The sequence below is a fragment of the Ceraceosorus guamensis genome (genome assembly GCF_003144195.1).
Source record: "Ceraceosorus guamensis strain MCA 4658 unplaced genomic scaffold IE81scaffold_141, whole genome shotgun sequence".
In the NCBI taxonomy this organism is placed as follows: domain Eukaryota; kingdom Fungi; phylum Basidiomycota; class Exobasidiomycetes; order Ceraceosorales; family Ceraceosoraceae; genus Ceraceosorus; species Ceraceosorus guamensis.
The window spans coordinates 1-19,587 of NW_020290136.1; the positions used below are offsets into that span (position 1 = coordinate 1).

General features: G+C 56.9%; 8 protein-coding genes across 8 annotated transcripts; 3 read left to right on the top strand and 5 right to left on the bottom strand.

The window, feature by feature from the left end:
* Nucleotides 1–778: 778 nt before the first annotated feature.
* IE81DRAFT_350430 (hypothetical protein) lies at nt 779–3,014 on the top strand (the record flags this gene model as incomplete). Its single annotated transcript, XM_025516535.1, has 5 exons — nt 779–854; nt 937–1,977; nt 2,056–2,187; nt 2,255–2,695; nt 2,773–3,014. 5 exons carry the CDS (start codon nt 779–781, stop codon nt 3,012–3,014), a joined length of 1,932 nt encoding a protein of 643 aa, XP_025366294.1.
* A 32-nt stretch (nt 3,015–3,046) lies between these two features.
* On the bottom strand, nt 3,047–4,957 carry IE81DRAFT_48679 (hypothetical protein). The gene has a single exon (XM_025517381.1). It carries the CDS (start codon nt 4,754–4,756, stop codon nt 3,164–3,166), a length of 1,593 nt encoding a protein of 530 aa, XP_025366295.1. The 5' UTR covers nt 4,757–4,957; the 3' UTR covers nt 3,047–3,163.
* Nucleotides 4,958–5,557: 600 nt separating this feature from the next.
* Nucleotides 5,558–6,698, bottom strand: IE81DRAFT_350432 (hypothetical protein; the record flags this gene model as incomplete). The annotated part of the gene is made up of 5 exons (XM_025516536.1): nt 5,558–5,676; nt 5,773–6,071; nt 6,174–6,195; nt 6,314–6,417; nt 6,493–6,698. The coding sequence occupies 5 exons, from the start codon at nt 6,696–6,698 to the stop codon at nt 5,558–5,560; spliced, it is 750 nt and encodes a 249-aa protein (XP_025366296.1).
* Nucleotides 6,699–8,353: 1,655 nt separating this feature from the next.
* On the top strand, nt 8,354–10,953 carry IE81DRAFT_326827 (hypothetical protein). Its single transcript, XM_025514923.1, has one exon. The coding sequence runs from the start codon at nt 8,519–8,521 to the stop codon at nt 10,520–10,522; it is 2,004 nt and encodes a 667-aa protein (XP_025366297.1). The 5' UTR covers nt 8,354–8,518; the 3' UTR covers nt 10,523–10,953.
* On the bottom strand, nt 10,544–13,291 carry IE81DRAFT_326829 (FAD/NAD(P)-binding domain-containing protein). The gene is made up of 6 exons (XM_025514924.1): nt 12,789–13,291; nt 12,471–12,626; nt 11,910–12,370; nt 11,214–11,840; nt 10,841–11,139; nt 10,544–10,724 (listed from the first exon to the last, which is right to left on the bottom strand). Exons 1-6 carry the CDS (start codon nt 13,058–13,060, stop codon nt 10,698–10,700), a joined length of 1,842 nt encoding a protein of 613 aa, XP_025366298.1. The 5' UTR covers nt 13,061–13,291; the 3' UTR covers nt 10,544–10,697.
* Nucleotides 13,292–14,622: 1,331 nt separating this feature from the next.
* IE81DRAFT_48804 (hypothetical protein) lies at nt 14,623–15,040 on the bottom strand. The gene has a single exon (XM_025517382.1). It carries the CDS (start codon nt 14,998–15,000, stop codon nt 14,722–14,724), a length of 279 nt encoding a protein of 92 aa, XP_025366299.1. The 5' UTR covers nt 15,001–15,040; the 3' UTR covers nt 14,623–14,721.
* A 1-nt stretch (nt 15,041) lies between these two features.
* Nucleotides 15,042–16,229, top strand: IE81DRAFT_48809 (hypothetical protein). Its single transcript, XM_025517383.1, has 2 exons — nt 15,042–15,826; nt 15,931–16,229. The coding sequence occupies exons 1-2, from the start codon at nt 15,183–15,185 to the stop codon at nt 16,196–16,198; spliced, it is 912 nt and encodes a 303-aa protein (XP_025366300.1). The 5' UTR covers nt 15,042–15,182; the 3' UTR covers nt 16,199–16,229.
* Nucleotides 16,230–17,689: 1,460 nt separating this feature from the next.
* Nucleotides 17,690–18,910, bottom strand: IE81DRAFT_48843 (hypothetical protein). Its single transcript, XM_025517384.1, has one exon. The coding sequence runs from the start codon at nt 18,648–18,650 to the stop codon at nt 17,772–17,774; it is 879 nt and encodes a 292-aa protein (XP_025366301.1). The 5' UTR covers nt 18,651–18,910; the 3' UTR covers nt 17,690–17,771.
* Between the last annotated feature and the right edge of the window lie 677 nt (nt 18,911–19,587).

The following is a 19,587-nucleotide window of genomic DNA, read 5'->3' on the forward strand; positions in this document are numbered from 1 at the left end:
CCCCCCTTGACCTCATTTCAGCAACGCTTCGACCGCCTACCACCTCTGAGTGTCGAAGAAGAAGAAGAAGCCATGCTTGCTACGCATGGAGCCGTATCCGCATTCGCGCTTGGCCTTTTTCCTAATCAATCATGTTCTGATCTGATGACCGATTGGACCGGGGGTGGTGCCGAATGGTGTGGAAACTCGAGCATCGATTCCGAATGCGTGCAGACAAATTGCTAGGATGTGCAAGGCGTGTGTGGCCATTGAGGATGTCGTTCGCGATGCGGACGCGAACCTTGGCTTACTGAACGGTCGCGAGGTGATCATCCATCACGAATGCTGTGTGAATGAATGTTCCAGTCAAGAGTCTTGAGTTTTGAGTCAAGAGTTTGAATATCCACACACGCACGAATCGCGTGAAGGTGCAATGTGAATATAAACCACGAATCTAAGCGCGTCGAGCCATGCATTCTGCTGATGAGCGCTGCGCGGGACACGCAGCATGCAGCAGACAGGCCTTGCATGGGCCTTGGCACAAGCTGCAAGTCACGAGTCGTGAGTGGAAGTTGTTCGCAGCAGCTAGCGTGCGTCGTGCGTGCAATTCTTCACCTCTTGGCATCGCATTCGAGTCACATCAGAGTTTTTATTTGCCAATCATCATCCTCAAGCCGGCAGAAGCACCAGGCAGGGTCCCTATAAAAAGCGGGTGCAAGGGATGCGCTAGAAAGGGGAGGTACGGTGCGCTTCGGGGAGGCGCACTGGCACGAAGAACGTCTCTCTCTCTGGCTATCAGATGGACGCTCTACCTTACACGGAGCCCGATTGGGTGCTCCTCTTGATCATCGCCGCTTTCATCGTTGGATTGAGTCGTGAGGACTAGCGATCGTCTTGATGAGGCACTGCAACCCTTGGATCACATCTGACCCCTCCATTCCTCCTCGCCTCTCGCAGTGCTTCACTGGGCCCTCTCGGCCACGCTGTATGCGGGCTTGTTGGGCCAATTGCTACTTGGCGCAGTCTTTGGCACGCCTCTGCTGCGTCTTTTGCCGCAAACGTTTGAGCATACGGCACAGCAGCTTGGATACGTTGGCCTGCTCCTCCTCATTGCGCGAGGAGGCAGCGAGACGCGTCTGGATGTGCTCTCGCAGCCTCGCAACTTGCTCCTCTCCATCCTCGTAGGACTGACAGGCATAGGTCTCCCCATCGGTCTCAGCTTTGCTCTGCTCACTTCGCCTGCGTACGGCTACTCGACGCTCCAGGCATTCTCGACGGGCGCCGCGCTCAGTGCGACCAGCCTCGGTACCGTCTTTGCAGTGTTGGAAGCGCTTTCACAGAGTCTCAAGAGCGAGGAATCCACCCCTGACCAGTGTGGTCATCTTGAACAGACGGCACCAAAAGATCACGCTCTGATCCAAGAAATTGGCGCGCTAGCATCTGGCAATGAAGATACAGCGATCCATGGCGGCCCATCTGCTGCATCGCCTGCGGCGATCAATACCGCGCAGGGCGACGCGGCCCACAAATCATCTGCTCCGCGTTGCGAGCCAAAGCAAACGTCCCAGCTGGGTAACTCGCGCATCGTCTCCATTCTCGTCAGCGCCGCATTGCTGGACGACGTCATCGGACTAGTGTTGGCCAGCGTCGTGACGAGCTTGGGTCATGCAGAGAGCGCCGAGGCAGCGCCCTCTACATCCCGTTGGCCTCTTGCTCGTCCCGTCGTCGCGAGCTTTGCACTGATACTGGTGACTGTGATCGTCTGTCGTCTGGTAGCCTGCGTAGCATTACTGCTGGCGAGGCGCTCAAAGCGGAGCCGTTCCGAGGTACAAGCGACGCGCACGCATCGAATCCTCCTGAACTTTGTCAAGACCCACGCATCGTCCATCTCTTCATTGCTTCTGATCGCTTGCATCTGCTCATTTGTAGCCATCGCTCATGTCAGTGGCAGCACGATGCTGCTGGGCGCTTTCTGTGCAGGAGCAAGCACAACTTGGCGTGAGTCTGCGTCGAGCCCCTCTCACTGCGTGCTACCTGACACGCCCCGATGGGCCCCTCCCCCCCTCGCATCAACAGTTCATTCGCGTCTCGTCGAGATTCGGAGGACCGTCGCCGAAGAACACGTCACGATCAACTCCACCGTCACTGCGAGCTTGCCGAATCAACTCGAGCCAGGAAAAGCCTGGGCCAAGCTGGAGGAGATTACAGGTGAGCGATTGCACACTTTGCGTTGCGAGAAAAGGCAAGCTGACCCGTTCTGGCTGCACACCCGCAGCATACATCCTGGTACCATTCTTCTTTTCCTCTATTGGCATGGCTATCCCAGTCAGGCAGCTCTTTACCCCGTCAGTCGTCTGGAAAGGCTGGGTTTACGCATGTGTCATGGCATTTGCAAAGGTGCTTCCTGGACTATGGATCTTGCTTGCCCAACGCTTGGAAGGTGCTCTGAGTAGACGTGTCGAGGCGCCAAATCACGTCACGCGCACATCACCCCCACAGGCGACATTTCGTCCGGGAGCAGAGCGGTTAGGAGAGGCTAGCGATAGCATCGCGCTCGACGTCGAATTGAGGGCTGCGTCGCAGGACTTTACTGCTCGAGCGTCAGTCGTCCCCTCCGATGGTGCTGTCCGATCGGCTTGGCGACCTGCACTCCTCTTGGGTCTGTGTTTGGTCAGTCGAGGGGAAGTCGGTTTCATCATCATCAACCTCGCAAGAGGTGAGTGAAGCAATCTTGTCGGCTCTAGCTCTCGTCTGATCCCTCCTTCGATGCTGACCGCCGTGCGACCCTTGCAGAGGCCGGCATTTTGCCAGCATCGTCGCCGCAAGGCAACGACGCTTTCAACATTGGTATCTGGGCCATCGTCCTGAACACTCTTTTCGGCCCGCTTGCGGTTGGATTTTTCCTCAAGTCGAAGATGACGACCAAAGCGAACGATCGCACACGTCTGCATCGGTCAAGCCAAGACGAGAATGCTCGCGAAACACGGAGCAGCGTGGCCCAAAGCATCTTGCGAGGACCTTGGGGTGCTGCTTGAGCCCTGTACGTCCACCACCGCTGGTCAGCAGGACATGCAAAATAGGCTGCAAACGTCGGGTCTGTCGACTTGCCCCAATTGTCTGGCGTTCAGACTTGCCAGCCCAATCCCAGCTCAGCCTCGCGCACTTTTGCGAAAGTTGCAGACGCCTACGTCGACCGCGCAGTCATGCCGAGATGCTTGCGCACAAGAGCTTCGATGGCATCGTACGCGCCAGTCTTGTCCGAGATTTCTCTGCGTTCGCCTGCTCCACAAATTTCCAGCAAGCGACTCTTCGCCTGGTCGATTTGCTCCAGCACTTGGTGCAGCGGCACCTCTTTGCGCTTGATCGCGCGCAAATGCTCAGCGTTTGGGCGCGGCAGAGTGATGCGGCCATGCTCGTGCAGCTCGATGGCTTGCTGACAGACGCGCAGAGAATGAGCCAACTTTTTTGCATCGGCGGATTTGTACAGCTGACCCTGCTGCAGCAGCAGCAGCACCCTCTCGTCCGACGCGCTCATCTCCCGCTTCTGCAATTCTCTCTTGATGCGACGCTCGAAATTATCCATCAGACCTCGAACTGCCTTTGTGCTTGATGTCAAAAGTTGCGGCACTTGTTCTCGCAGAGCTGCGAGGAATGCAAGCCCCTCATCGGTCGTGTCGGGCGCGTGAGAGTGGGGAGGGGCAAAGAGCATCTCCCACGCTATCGGTTGACCGCTTGCCAGCTGCTCGACGAAATCCAAAGGAGTGATAAAGTTTGTATCCACATCTTCCGCTCCGTTCTTTTCCAAAGCTGCCTTTGTTCGATGAGTCACCTCTTTGCTCGCTCCGATGCCCAAAAGCATGTCTCTAGGAGTGGGCAGGAGGAGACCCATAATGTCAATGTCCGAGTCGCACGTGTCGGTGCCGTGCAGTTGCGAGCCAAAGAAGCAGGCAAAGATGCGACGAGCGTCTCGAAAGGACGCGTGGAGAGCGCAATGCTGCTCATCACCGCTGCTACGATGATCGAGCAGGCAGGTGAGACGAGAGTGCATGACGAGCGATCCTAAGAGGAGGCATGAAGAGGCAAAGCTGCTGCTCGTGCTCGTGCTCGTGTTCGTGCTCGACTGTGAGTCTTGTCTTGTGAGCGAGAGATCGGCAAGGCCGACAGCAGAGAGGCGAGCGAGCGCGGCTTGCAGGTCGTCAGCGGCCGTCGCTTCTTCTTTCCCATCCGAGAGCTCCTGCTCTCGACGCGAGTACGGCAGGTGTGGAAGATGCAAGGCCAGCAGCAAGCACTGCCCAGACCGAACGACTTGACGTGCCCATTGCGTGAGCGCATCGAGAAAAGCGACGATTTTTGAAAGGCTCGTCGATGACGTTTCGGCAGGCCGATAAGTGCAGGCCGTGGCGATGACCACGCCGGAGACTTTTGAAGCGATCAACGAACCCGATGTGCTCGCTTGGGATGGTGCGATGCAAGGATGGAGAGAGCAAGGTGCGGCCAGCTGCTGCTGCTGCTGAGCGATGACTGGGTGATGCCGAAGCAGCATGCCGACGCCCGACCTTGCGCTCGTGTCTGCTGATGCACTCGATACGAGCAGGGTGCAGGGGCCATGCACGGCTCGCTTCGCCTCGTACCAGCTTTGTAGAGCAGCACCATCTATGCCCACCAAGCAAAAGACTCGAGCATCCGCTTCCTTTTTGCGAGTCTCTTCATCCAATAGCTTGTCCAAGCGTCCTAGCCCACCTCTCTCTTCCTCGCAACAAATCACCGTCACTTTCATAGCAGACGGTATGCGCGCAGCATTCGGGCCCAGGAATTTCTGACACGAAACTCTCGAGATCTTCTTCCCTTGCTTGCTTGCCAAAAAGGTGTGTGCGAGTGAGTGCTAGCTCTGAGAGTAGTTGCACCGGAGCAAGAAGAAAAGATAGACTAGCTCACGCGCGAATGAAAATCACGAGTCACGAGTCTGAGTGAACGCCTGGCATAAACTCGAGCGGCAAGCAAGCAAAGCGCGCACGCGCGGGCGCGGGCGCAGGCGCCAGAAGCGGAGGCGCAGCTAGCACACCGCGCCCCCGCACGCACCTTTCTGGTGACTCGATCAAATCGCGGCATCCATCCAACATGCAGATTCAGATCATCGATCGAGTCGCGGCGAACGACCATTTCAAGACAAAGAGACGAACTGAAAACGAGCGGCTTTCGTTTCACAAAAGATCGAAAGCAGGCACTGCACAGCACGCCTTGCCACGACGTATTGTCAGACAACGATGATCGTGTCCATTGTGATTGGCGTCAGGGGGTGCGAAGCGGGCGTTTGCGGCGCTGAGCGGTTGCCGCGACGGGCCCTTTTCTTTTGTCCGACCCCACCGCCTTGGCCGCGGGCCTCTTGATCGCAAACAAGGGACAAGGAAAAAAAAAAATGTGGCGCGGTATGGCCTTCATAGAAGAGCGTGGCAAGATGGGGAAATCGGAAAAACAAAGGAGAAAAAAAAAAAAAAAAACAAGAAGGCAAGCGACGGACGCGGGCTGAGGAGGTGAGAGGAGATCGATCGTCTGGATGTGTCTGCCTGTTGCAGCTTGTTCAGAGGAGGCTCAAGCAGGCCACAATCGCCGCTGTCGAGGCCACCGTGACGCCGAGCAAAACTTGGACATCCTTCGTACGCACAGGAGCAGCGGCGTCTCTGCTGCCTTGCGAAGTCGCTGTGCGGGAGGAAAATGTGGTTGGGGGAAAAAAACGTCCCTCCCATTAGGCACGCGTTCAAAAGCCAAGCGTGCTGCTGAGCCAGTTCTACTCACCCGGACGAGGAGACGTGGTGTTGACGTTGTTGGCGGCTGTAGCAGCGTTAGATCCGTTGGAGTTGGCGTTGGCGTTGGCGTTGGTGGAAGTGGAATCGGTGCCGCTGCTGCCGTTGTTGGATGTGCTCGAATTGGCGCTGCTCGCACCGGCACCCGCAACCGCACCCGCGCTCGCGTTGCCGCCGCCCGATTGGCTCCATCCCGTACTGTTGCTGGTCACCGTACCATGTGCAGGTCTTTGGATCCTAAAGGGACCAGAGCGCGCATACTCGGTGCTGATGTTGGAGACGGAGTAGAAACTGTCGCGGTGGAAGCAAGCGTGGGCGATGAGCACAGTGCAATGCCCCCTCGTGCCCTCATTCCCTTCTCTTCAAGCAGTCACTTTGCAGCTCTCATCTCACCGGACATGATAATTGTCGGCCGCTGTCAAGACAAAAGTGAGGAGATGCGATGGATGATGAGCGAGCGCGCATAGCTTGGCAGATGGAACGGGCAAGAAGAGCGTGTTTGTGTGCGTGTGCGAGTTTGTGTGCGGACTCACAAGCATAATCGCCGAGGGTCAGCGTGACGGAACCTTTGGAAGCGTCGACGTTGTTGGCGACTGAGATGCCATTTGCCAGAATCCTATTGTTGTCATTCAGAACCCTGATGAAGAAGAAGAAGAAGGGGTTTTGTGAGCACGCGCAGCAGGGGCCCCGCACGCACGCATGCTCGACTCACTGGATGTTGAACTTGGCAGGCGCCGTGCCGCTCCATGACACCTGCGTCTGAGTCCTGGAAGTCCATGTTGCCCCACTCGTAGGATTGAGGATGGTCAAATCGCTAACGTCGGCGCCAGCACCACTTTGATGCTGCGATGTCGTCTGAGCCAAAGAAGAGGCGCATGCGAAAGCGAAGAGAAAGAGGGCGATGGGCGAGGCGCGCATGTTTGAGCACAGTGTTGGGGTGAATGCGGGTTGAGTGGGATGGGGGGTTGGGTGTGGAGTGGGCAAAGGTGGGCGGGAGATGGGAGACGGGAGGTGAAAAGGGTTGATGGATGGGTTGGTGGTGAAAGGGAGGATGAGACGAGACAGTGAAGGGTGATGGGGTTCGGATGGCGGCGGCGGCGGCGGCAGCGGCAGCGAACACCCCCGACATGACCTGCCCTTTCGACACTTTGAGCAATAACGCGCTTCAAGGATGATCCACTTAACCCCCCATCCCGCGTATACCATCCCCACATCATATCATGGCTGCTGCAGAGGCGACCTCACAGTCAGGAGCACTTCCTTGTACCGCGCAATGTCGCTCCGTTTGGAAGGTCGGCCGCGGGTCGCAGCAGCAGCCATCGCTTCGATTGCGAATTGATATACGTGTATAGCCGCGCGCGGGGCTCATTTGCTGTGTCCCCATTTGAGCAGACCATTTTCATTTGTCGGTGATTGCGGGCGCGCAATGCCTTGCAATGAAGAGTCGTTGCAATTGTTGGAGATGCAGTCACAAAAGATTACTACGCTGGCTGGCTGACCGCGTCGACCAAACATTCACATTCGCGGTCGCCGGCCCGCTGCCAAGGAAAGATCGCTTGACGCGCACGCTTTGCTCCATCGGTCCGTCCGTCCGTCCGTCCGTCCGTCCGTCCGTCCGTCGGTTGTGCTTGATGTTGATTGCGGCCAGGATTTCGTTCGCGATCAGAGTTGTGCAGACGTCATTTTGAATGTCGACACCCGCGACTCATCATCAGGTGCATATATGCAGTCACGAGTCACAAGCTGCCAGGCCAGGCCGGACAGTTTGCGGATGGGCGGCGGACCGATGGAGCAAAGAAGGCCAAAGCGGTCTTTAATTGATTGATTGGTCTTGAATGGAACAATCTTGAGTCACAGTGACTGCGACATTGACATTTCCGTCACTGTGACTTGCGATCTGTCGATTGTCTCATTTGCATTTGTTGATTTGTGCTGCCGTGCAGCGAATGTCGCCCTTGCTGGGGACTGAGGTCACGCTTGCACGAGTGCTATTGCACACGTAGATGCATGGTGTAATGATCGAGCATCTCCTCCGATCGCATCTCGAGGAGGAGAACCACTCCATTCACCATGCACGCAGCCAATTTCCTGTTGCGCTCAACGCAATGAGTGAATCGAGCACAAATACGGATCACAATCCTTGAATCGTCGGCATCGTGCGCGCGTGTGTGCAGAGAGGGAGGATGAGAGGGGGAGGGAGCAGTCAAAGACCATGGCATGGATGGATGGGCGCGCGCGGTCGCGCACGTGGAGGCGCGCACAGCATCCGATATATGCGCACATCCATGCGCCACCCCACCCTCCCAAGACATTCCTCACGCAAGCCAGTTAAGCCACACGCGGCGCATTTACGAGTTGTTGTATTCGTGATTCAAGATCAAATCTACGTGTATAGGCGCCCAGCATGGAGCGCGCTGCATAACTTATTCAAAAATTGTTGATTGCACGCCCGCCCCACCCCGCCTTCAATCTCACGTGACAATGACAATTTTTCTGTTTTCTGACATCAAAGCTTGCATATATGCGCCGCGCCTATTTTGGCTGCACATTCATAGCAGCATTCGTGATTCACGATTCACGAATCTGCGGTGAATTACACCCTTCCCCAGCATTCTTCTCTCAAAAGGCCACTCGCACCCAGCATACCACCCTCTTGCAAACCAACCGATCACATCGAGGACATCGCAACAGTCCAGCGTCAAGCGTCATCCATCCATATATCCATCCATCAAACAAACATGGCAGCATCACGTGCATGGGACGGAGCGCTGGGTGTGGTCTTGCGCTACGCTCCTCCCCCTCCTCCTCCTCCCACTTGCGCTACTTTGAGTAGAGGAGCAGTGCGCATCTCATCTTCATCCTGCGCCATTCCTACTCGCCGCTCCATCAATCGTGGTGCTGCGTGCGCATCGAGAAGGATGGGCTTCGAAGGTCAAAGATGTCTGCACTGGTGCGCTGTTCGCAGAGCCGACGATGAAGGTGGCCAGAGGTCGGCGGGCAGGGATGTGAAGGGAGCAGATGAGCGTGATGAAGCGGGGCAAGAGCAAGCGCAGACACAGGCACAGACTCAGGCACAGGCACAGGCGCGTCTAGTGGAGGACGATGCGCCATTTATCGACGACGATGCTGGCGAAGGGGGAGCGTACACTGCTGCTCAGCTCTTTCCTCGCACGCCGCACCACGAACCGGCAGAATTGCGTGATCATGGCTGGAATGATGGGTTGCGCCATGGCGATGCTCCTGCAGAGGAGCAGCGTTCCAGCGGTAGCGGCGATCATCTGCCTCTCATCAATCGATTTGCAGACGAAGGCGAGGGATTTGGCAACGAGAGGCAAAGACGCGCAGAGGCGCAGGGTAGAGGTGCACTCTTTTCTCCTTCCTCTTCTTCTGCTAGTCGGAGTCAGTCTCAAGCAGCGCATAGAACGCCCTTGGCAGATTGGGAGAGGCAGAGGTTCGCAGAACTGCTCAGACCGCTGCACAGTCGACTTTCCAATCCCAACGAATCCGCATTCGGCTCTTCCGTTGCGCACGGCTGGGAAAGGTTTGCGCGCAGAAATCGCTTGGGCGGATACAGTGGCAGCGGCGGTGGGGGAAGATTTGTGGATGAAGAGGATGGAGCAGGGACGAGCGTGGAGTTGGATTGGGCCGGAAGAGGTTTGGGTGGCAGAGGAAGGAGAAGAGTACCGATCCGAACCATTGGGGCTCAGATGGAAGGTACGACGCTAGAAGGTGTGGATCCGGTTCAGCTTAGACAGGGAGTGGACGATGCGCAAGCTGCCATAGACGCTTGTTGCAGCGCAGTGGAGGTCTGGCAGTGGGCACAAACCAACGTGTTCGGCGTCCCGAATCCTGCCCATCCTCCATCCAGCGGCGCACAGCAAGCATCCTCATCCGACGCGTCGCCGGCTTTGACTCGCGCCAAAGATGCAGAGGCGGCGGCGGCGGAGAATGCGCAAGAGACGGCACGTCCAGACGATCTCTTTGCCACCACGCCGTCCGATTCGAATTCGCCCGCATCTTTGCCCACGCCGCTCTACGGTCTCTCCACACCCTTTTACGGACCCGTGTTGGTTCGCTTAGTGACGACGCTGCGAGAACGTTACCACGCGCCCGGAATCGCCCTGGCCGTACTGAGCGCCATGAGGTTATCAGGACCCGCTTCGATCGCGCTGGGAAGCACGCCAGAGCTGTACGCCGAAGCGCTGAGCACGCGTTGGGATGTGCTGGGCGATCTAGCAGGAGCTTACGACGTCGTTCTCAGCGCTCGTAATGTGGGTGTGCTTTCGCGCTCTGCTACTGCCGCCGCCGCCGCCGGTACTTCGCAACAACAGTATAGGAGGCCCTCTTCACCACCGCTGGTAGTGGGACAAGATCAGGAAAAGAGGTTACGAGGCATGATCGAGAGGATCACGGACGAAGCTAGAAAGTTGGCCGTTCGATACGTCCCTGCGCCCGCGAACGGCGTCCGCGTCGGCGTCGGGGCTTACAGCAAGTCGAGCACGCTCTATGAAAAGTCTTCCGCTCCCATCGAACCTAGGGACAAAGCTGGGGCGGAAGAGTTGAGGATGTGCGAGGCTATGGATAGGCTGGCGGGCAGACAACAGATCAAGCGCGTCTCTCAGGCTGCAGAGGCGTCCGCCTACAGAAGGCAAGGCGGCCAATCGATACGCAGACCCGCTACAGGACCTAGAATGCTCTTTCCCAAGGCCAACAAGTACAGATCGTCGTCGGAGCTGTACTGATTGCGATTCACACGCTAGGAATTTTACACGGCATGGACTTCTAACTATCTGCCCTCATAGTTGCGCTGATCTGACTGCGGGCGCATCGACGGCAGACAAGAGGGGAAGGGGCTGCGTGCGTATACGAAATTGATGAAGCGCAAAATAGGCAAGAAGAGAAAAGGCGACGAGTGCGTCAGGACAGACTGATGCTCAAAAGGTCCTGCGATTCAGGATCGTGTGTTGAGCAAGGCATCAGCCCAGTCGTCGCTCTGTGTACTTGACCTTGTCGCACCCGTCCTCCACCTCGTCGCGACGTTCGCGCGCGCACACACTCACCTTGCCACTCTTGACATCCGAAAAGGACGGCATCTTTCCGATCTTCAGCAGCTCGGCAGATTGCACCATGACTGGATCCCTCCCCATCGTAGCGATCGCCACGACAGAATCACCGCGCGCATACGTCGCAATGAACGAATTCTCCGCCACATCGCCATCGACGTGGACCGAATCGAAAGAGGGCGTGTTTCCATCGCTGCAGTAGCGTAGTTGCGCGCCCAATGCCGACCAAAAGATTGGAATCTTGTCGAATTTGCCCGGGTTGGCGCTTCCAGAAAAGAGCTGGCCAAGGAAGCGTCCTGCGAGGAAGCAAAAAGTTTCTTGTTCAGCGGGGACCGCATCGGCGCAGCTCGGATCGCGCGCCGCCACTCACCATGATTGCCTGCCACGTCCCAGTGCTCGATGCGCACTTCTCCACCATTCGTCCGCTCCGGTGTCCTGGCAATGTCTCCAGCTGCATAGATTCCCTTGCCTTCGAGACCCTTGACGGCAAAGTCTGAACCCACAGCCACACTGCCGTCCTTGCCAAGCTGGGGAAAGCCAGGAGACGATTCGGGCTTGAGGAATTGCGTAGCAGGCGCTACGCCCACCCCAAGCAAGACGATCTGAGCAGGCAAAGACTTTTCCTGTCCTGAAGAATCCTTGATGATCACGCTCGCCACCTTGCCATCCTTGCCCTCCAACTTGCTCACGCCAGCTTTCATGTGAAAGATGAGGTTCTGCTTCTTGGCTAGCGCGGTTTGAAGACCCTCTCCTACCTGCTTGCCCAGCACATTTTCCAATGGCACGCTCTCCATGCCCACCACATTGACGCTCTTTGCCTTTTTGCCCGCAAAAGCGACGGCGGACTCTAGGCCGATGAAGGAGGAACCAATGACCACCACGTCTTTGCCCTCGATGCCGGCATCATTGATGGGCTTGGTGTCCTGGATGCTGCGCAATGTAAATACGTTTGCAAGCTCGCCCTCCTTTGCTCCGGGCACTGGCAAGCGCTTGGGGGCTGCGGCGGGTAGCGCTGTAGTCAGCGGTGTGCAAAGTGACCCACACTAGCGCTGCGCATCAGACTCACTACCACCCGTAGCCAAGACCAGCTTGTCAAAAGGCACAGTCTCGCCGCTGCCCAGCTTCACCTTTTTCCCATCAACATCAACACCCGTCACCTCTGTGCTGGTGCGGAGGTTGACCTTGAGGACTCGCTCCAGATGTGCAGGCTTGCGCCACTCCACCGCGCCCACATCGGCCATCAGAGCCTTGGAGAGCTTTGTTCGGTCGATTGGAGCATACGGCTCAGCCGAGAGGATGGTGAGGGGTCCAGTGTAGCCATTCTTGCGTGCGCTCTCCACCAGATGGATCGCTGCTGCTCCTCCGCCCACGATCACCACGCCAGCTCCATCTTGCGCTCCCTCCTTGCCCACAAACTCGGGAGGTACGCCAGGCTTGCCCTTGAGCTGTGCTGCATCTGCCGTCACGTACACATCTCCGTTGCCATCCTGCTCGATTTTGAACTGCACGAGAGAGTCCAATCCAGGGCTGTGCATGTATGCGCGTGCGCGTGGAGAGAGCGACGCTTTCGCGCTGATGAGCTGCGCGTTACGCTCCACGTTTCGCGCATCCCGTCTTGCGCACTCACGCCTCTTCGATGTCTCCATCCGCGCCGAATCTGGCGCCGTGCCACGGGCAAGTCAAGCATCCGTCTTTGCTCATGACGCCATTCGACATGGGAGCGCCATAGTGGGTGCACTTGTTCGACAGCGCTCTCAGCTTGCCCCCTACGTTGGTGACGAGTCTGTGGGCGCGAGTCGAGTAGAGGCGAGGCCAGACGAGACGAGGCCAACCATCGACGGCGGATTGGTCAGCGCGTGAGGAGCGAAGCAATGCTGGCGAGTTGGCCAAGGGTCCTCACCACCCGCCCTCCCAGCAACTGGCTGGCTGCGCAACTTTGACTCACACTTGCACCTTGTCGTCACCCTCGCCGGCAAAATCGAAAGCCTTGTGCTGCCCAGGCTTGGGCGCAGCATCGCTGCTGGCTACCTTGACCCTTTGAGGCGCCATGTTGATGCGGGATGTGTGCAAGAGTCTTGTGCGAAGGTGGTTATGCGAAGCGCGAGCGAAGGTTGTGAATGCCGTCGACGATGTAGCTAGGGGATGGGAAGCGGATGGGAGCGTGTGCAGCACTCGAGAAGTCAAGGAATGGAAAGACATGTATGTCGAGCCGGGCATGTGTCAGGGTGAAGTGCGCGGTGATGGTGTACAGCTTGGAGGGGTGGGCAAGCGTCGGTCCGAGCATCTACAGTTATCGCGACGATTGACAATCACGAATCTGCGATGAGTCCGAGTGTGAGTCACTGAGTGGATTTGTGATTGCTTACGCCATCGCTCGAACCCACCTCGAGCTTAATTGCTCCAAGGATCACAACACAGTCACCAAGCATCCACGATCGATCATACATCGGCGGGGCGGGTGCGCGCTCTCTCTTTCTTTCTCTCATCATACTCGCACAAGTCCCCAGATACCATTCCGATCGCTCAAAAGGGTGCGTTTGGCTCGTCGCTGCACTCACAACTCACAACTCACAACTCGCGACTCGCAGCCAATGACGAGCCAGCTGTTGCTCAGCTCGCATGGTTCGCATATCATGCACCTTCACGGCATGACAAATCCGCGCTCCCTATGGCAGCATATATGGCAAGTCACGGGTGCGTCTTACGCGCAACATGTCCCCACGTACGCAGGTCACCATCTCGATCAGCTAAAGGGTCCAGGCCGCTCTCAGCTAGCACACAAGCCCGATATGTGTGGTTCACCTCTGAGCAGCAGCCATACGGCAGCACGCGCATATCAACGTCACGCATATATCTTGTATGGCTAGCTGCACCCTGACGTCTGCGCGAGCACGCATTCAGCCTCACGTCAGCAGCACGTCGATGAGCCTCTGCAGCAGCATCGTCTGCTTAATTGTTCGGTGTGGATGCGGGCACCGCTGCATGCCGCTCCGATCTGCAGCAGCAAGAAAGTCAAGAGTCTTGTCTTGAGTCAAGAGTCCGTGCGCATCCACACCCACGTGACTTGTTCCTCGGCTAGAACCCTTATTCTTGATTTTTCTCTTTCAGCTCTTGATTCACTCGTGAATATTCAACTCGTGACTGTGATCGCGGCCTTTCCCCGCCCAGAAAACCTGATTCAGGATTTGCATTTCAAATGTCATCTGATCCATCCATGCACGACTGCTGAGACTCATATCAGACTATATAATTGCTACTACACTCTACTTGCTTGATCGACAGCTTGCTTGCTTCATTGCGATTGCTTGGTGGCTTGTGGACCACGTACGCGTGTTGTGCTGCACGCATCATTATACCAGCCATCAGCAGCGCCCGGTTCCGCCTTGTCTCGGAGGCGCGCGGTTCCGCGCTCCCCTCGCGCTGCATGCGTCGGATATGTGCTGACGATCGAGTCTTGTAGGTACCGTGCAAAGCCAGAACCATGCAGTCGTAAATCAAATCAAATCAAGCTGCGACTCAATCCTATGTCTCAGCTACCACCCGCGGACGAGCGCGGGCGGTCGTCAAGATCTCCATATCGCCCAAGCTCGATCGACACAAGAAACGCGCGGCGGCACGTATGCATGCTCGCGTATATGGATTGGCGCAATTTGAGGAGTCGACGAATGTCAAACGCAGTGATACCGTACATGCATGTATATGTGATCGTGCCTGATGTGCCGCGGGGTACAGTAGGGTAAGAATCACGACGGGACGCGCGCGTCTGCGCTCGCGGAACACCGAGAAAGGCAGCAGCACATCAACAATTTGTCAATTGCTTTGGGTCGGAACGTCTCAGCCCGCGCAGTGGCACGCCCTTTACACACCACACTGGTGCTCTAGACTCGGACTGATTCGTACTCTCTCCAGCCGCAGACCGCAGCTAGGCTGCCCAATGCACAAATGCCGATGGACAAGATCTCCGAACAGCTTGGAGCTGCGAGTAGCAGCATGGATGTATGCAGCTCACACAGACAAAAAATGGGCGTGTATTCAGGGCAGCAGGCGGGAGCGGATCTTCTGTAGACCTGGTCGGCCCCGCTGCTGGCGTCGCAGCACATATGAGGCACACGACACTTGCACTGTCCCTCGGCGCTATCCTGATGGCCTTGAAACATATAAAGAGCGAACAAAAGAATGGCATACGCGCTCTGTTTGATCCGTGTGCTTGCACTCTCCCTCCCTCCCTCTCTCTCTTTACATCTCGTAAGTTGGCCGCTATACGGTCGCCTCACCTGCCCGCCCGCCCGGCCAATCTCCTCTGCCTCTCCTTTTACGCTTTCTTTTTCGACGCGGAAGAATGTTTCGCCTTTTCCCACCCCTTGTCTCCATGCTGCTGCTGCTGCTGGTGGTGGCCGCTAGTAGTGGCATCGCAAATGCGACGCCATGGTGTGGATCAGAGCGACCCTTGGCGCAGCTGCACCCTCGCGTAGATGCGTCTGAGCACTTTACGCCTCGTCATCACGCCCATGCTCGCGCTCGAGGGCAAGGCGAAAAGCCGACGACGGTGGTGCCGATCGCATGGCACGTCGTGTACAACAAGAAAGCCGGCAATGTTTCTAGCGCCACGATTCAAAAGCAGGTGCGCAAGCTTGACGATGTGTATAGCAAGACGCTGGGCATCAAGTTTGAGATTGCCAACATCACAAGGACCAGGAGCGATTGGGCCCAGACGGCTTTGACGTTGAGCTACCTCAAGGACTCGGCTAGCAGACAGATGAGGGAAGCCCTGCATACGGGAGGGCCGGGAACCATCAACGTCTACTCGCTCGATTTTCCAGATGCGCGCGGCATCGAACTCAAAGGATACTCTTCCTTTCCAGAAGACATCAGCCGCTCTCCCAAGCTAGACGGTATCAGTTTCGATTACAAGACGATGCCGGGCCAAATTCGCAACGGGACGACGTCGATCGGAATGACGTTGGTGCACGAGATGGGTCATGCGTGAGTGGGCGGCAAAAGCGGCACAAATCAGGTTTTTGTGCCCTCCCCCCGGCGTGTCGATGCACTGAGCCGAGACTTGCCCCAACTCGCACCACGCACCACAGCTTCGGTCTGCAACACACCTTTGTTGGTGGCTGCGACGGCGAAGGAGATGGCGTGGAGGATACGCCGGCACAACAATTTCCCACGGGCTACACCTCCGGCTGTCCCGTGGGTCAGGTGGATAGTTGTCCCAACTTGCCGGGCAAGGACGATGTCTCCAACATTATGAACTACGTGCCTCAGCATTGCTACAGACCCTACGGTTTCACAAAGGGACAAATAGCCAGGATGAAGACGCTCTCTAGCGAATACCGCGGCTTTACCTTTTAGTGTGCTGGCATGGCCAAGGCATGATCATTCTACCCCTTCATCTCCCTTCACAGCCCACCATTCACTCGGGCAACCACGTGTCCCTGAGAGGACTGCATCGTCTCATCCTAATCGAATTGTATCTATTGTCTGATATGAGAGAGCGCGTACATGCCATGCTGCGGCCGTCTAATCGTCGATTCATTGATGATTCACGAGTTTTTACTTCCCGCCCGCCTTGTAACGAGAGAAAGCAGGGCGGATCGCAAGTCACGTGTGTCGACGCGGCGCGCGTGAGCGAACGTGAGTCGCGTGCGTGTTGTCGGGGCTTCATGCACGTCAAGAGTCAATCACATAAATCAAGCGATTCTTGATTGGCGAGGGTGGGTGTGGCCCCATCTCGTCTCATGTCTCGGTACACACCACCACAAGCGCAGCGACCGACTTCGCGCGTTGACGCCTCAAGAACTGCGAGCAGCATGGACGTGGAAGAAGATACATGTGAAAAGTGGCATATGGATTGCGGAAAGACGAAATCGCAAGGTGGATAGGGAGTGAAGCGGTACACGCACCGGACAAAGACCGGCTTCGGCACAGGCGGCGAGCGCCGAGCAATACCATGGCGCAAGATGGGAATGATCGGCAAATCGCGCGGGCATCATCTTTTGGACTTTGTTGATGTGGACGTCGGCTTGGAGTTGCGGTTGGATGAGTGAGTAGCTTGATGTTTGCCTGCGCCCGCATGACTGGGAAAGCTGAAGCGTGGAGTGGGCAAAGCGGTGTTGAGCACCCACGACTCTGTGCTCGCGCTGGATGTCGCCGCTGCGGAAGAGGATGTACCGCCCCCGAGGAGCGGTGCTGAAGGTAGCGGAGCTTCCCCAGACGTCGGCGGCGGCGGAGGTAGGAGAGGTGGAGGAGGAGGTGGAGGCGGAGGCGGAGGGGGCGGTGGGGGCGGTGGGGGCGGTGGGGGCGGAGGCGGTGGGGGCGGAGGCGGTGGGGGCGGTCCTCCACCTGGCGATTCAGGACAATCATCTTGATCAACGAGTGTGCCACGAGCGAACATGGGGCCGCGCAGCATGTCACGTCGGCTTGGCTTGGAATCCTTGGAAGTTTCTCCGTCAGCCAAGAGGCAGCACTGCTTCTTGCTATCGCAAGTGGGGCGCTTTCTCTTACAACCGGTCTGTTGATCGGCCACCGGGTTCTCGTAGTCTGTGTCTGAAGGCCTCCACCGTGCATCGATCCTGGTATCCTTTGGGCAGCAGCCGTTTCCGTCTTTGGTCGGCACTGTCTGGCCTTTCTGGTATCCGTTGGGGTTCATCCCGCAGTGCGAGGCAACGGCGGGCGGAATGGTAGCAAGATATTTCCTGGTGTCCTCGGCAACATTTGTTAGGCCTTGTTCCGACAACTTGTACCAAGCGTTTGTATCGTACCCGGCAATCGAAACACCGCCGATCTTGAGGGCACCCTCTACAGCATCGAACAACAGCTTGCTAATCTGTTTCGTATTGCTTTTTTGATCCTCGATATATCTGAAGAGCAAGTGACATGGCTTAGTGCGCGTCGACAGATGCGTGGGGCCAGACGACCTAGTCACTCACTGGATAAGCCCTGGAGCTGCCTTGTTATGGTTATAAGATCCTCGGTCACTGACTCGATCTGCATACCAGACCAGACGCGTTCCGTTGATCCGCGCCTCCGTAGCGTTTGCCTTCAACTGATTGACGGTTGCAGGAAGCCCCCACACGTTTTCTACGCCATTCAGTACGTTTCTGATCTTGGTTACCGACGACGCATCTTTTTCTAGCGCGTCGCAGAACTTTTTTTCCGCTTTGTCCATGGTGTCAAAGTTGGGATCCTTGGAAAAGTTCACCATATATTCTACCAAATCCGCCATCAACATTCGCCGGAAGAAGTTCAGTTCGACCGGGTGGTCGCATTCTCCAGCAATAGGGTTTTTAGGGGTATTCCTGCCATTCGCCTTCCACCCCGTTGCGACAGTCACAAGGTCTCCATTGACATCTTTTGGGTCTGGCACTCGATAATTGTAGCCGATTTTTGTCCCACAATTTTTGCGATACTTGTCGTCCCGCCACGGTATTCCTTTGGGAAATTTTGTCGAACCTGGGCACATTACAGCATCACGGTCAACCCAACTGCTCTTTGCCAGGGGACTAGGCGATTGGCGAGGCTGCAGTCGCAACGCTGAGGAGCTGCTGATGGTCCGTCGGGCAGGAGACGCCTCTGGGGGCGTGCTCGACGTGCAGGCAATATCGACATTTGCAGAAGCACGATTGAGAGCGTCGGGCGTGTCGCGAAAAGCCAGAGATTGCGTTGCAGATCCTGCGGTAAGCTCTGCGGGGAGAGAGGCTTCTTGGCCGAAAGGCCGCGCTCGAACCACGTTGAAGGCGCTGCAGAGCATCATGCCTGCCAGCAGGCACAAAGTCAGAGACACCTTCCACATCAGCAAGGGCATGAAAGGAGGTAGGGAAAGAAGGGATAGGGCCGCTCAGCGGTAGCGATGGGAGGGGTCTTCACAGTAGAGGCGGACCTGCCGACCGAGGTGGTTTGGAGTCTGTTGACATGGATCTCTTCCTGCATTGCCAAGTGCCCTATTTAAGTGCGAGGCCAGGTGCTCACTAAGCTCATCCAAGACTGACATAAAGTTGGCTTCTTCCTCACAAACGCTCGCTGTCACACGTAGCGCGGTTCAGATGGCCATTCCACGCCAGAGCTTCACATGCAATATTTCGCCAATCCACGTCTTTGCGCGACCTCGTGCAAGGAAGTTTCGTTCTCTTTGGGGGAAAAGAGAGGGGGCGGGTTACAGCTATTACCCATGACCGCGTGGCATGAAGCCGCGCGATGCTGCCTTGAGAGCGAGAACATGGTCCACAATGATTGTGCCGACAAGCGCAGTATCAGATCGGTTGCAAGTCAATGAAGGAGTAGCGTCGGATTTAGTTTGCAGGCCGCTGCGATTGGGCGCACGCAGATGGCTCAGCAGGGCGCAATCACTTCGCATGAACAAACGTCGAGCCCTTCCCAAGCACATGCTTGCAACAATCGTGCACGAGGAATCGCCGATCGACGTAGCTGTCAGAGTCACGAAGTCGTTCTCCAAACCTTAAGAAGGAAAGATGATTTAGGCATCAGAGGAGGGGTCGACATCGAGAGGCTTTGGGCTGGGCGTTGTGCATCCTTCCTGGCCGCGGAGAATGAAGGCTCTTGGCCTCCCTCTCCGCGAACAAGTCCGAGTCATGACTTCGAGCTTCGCTGCTGGGAGAGCTACGAGAAGTGTGCGAGGCTGAAGCCTCTGGCCCTGACCATGCGAGCTACGTGATCGGCATTGCGATTTGATGCACCTACCGCGCGGTCCGCTGAACAGCGCGCGGGAAAGACGCGCACACCCG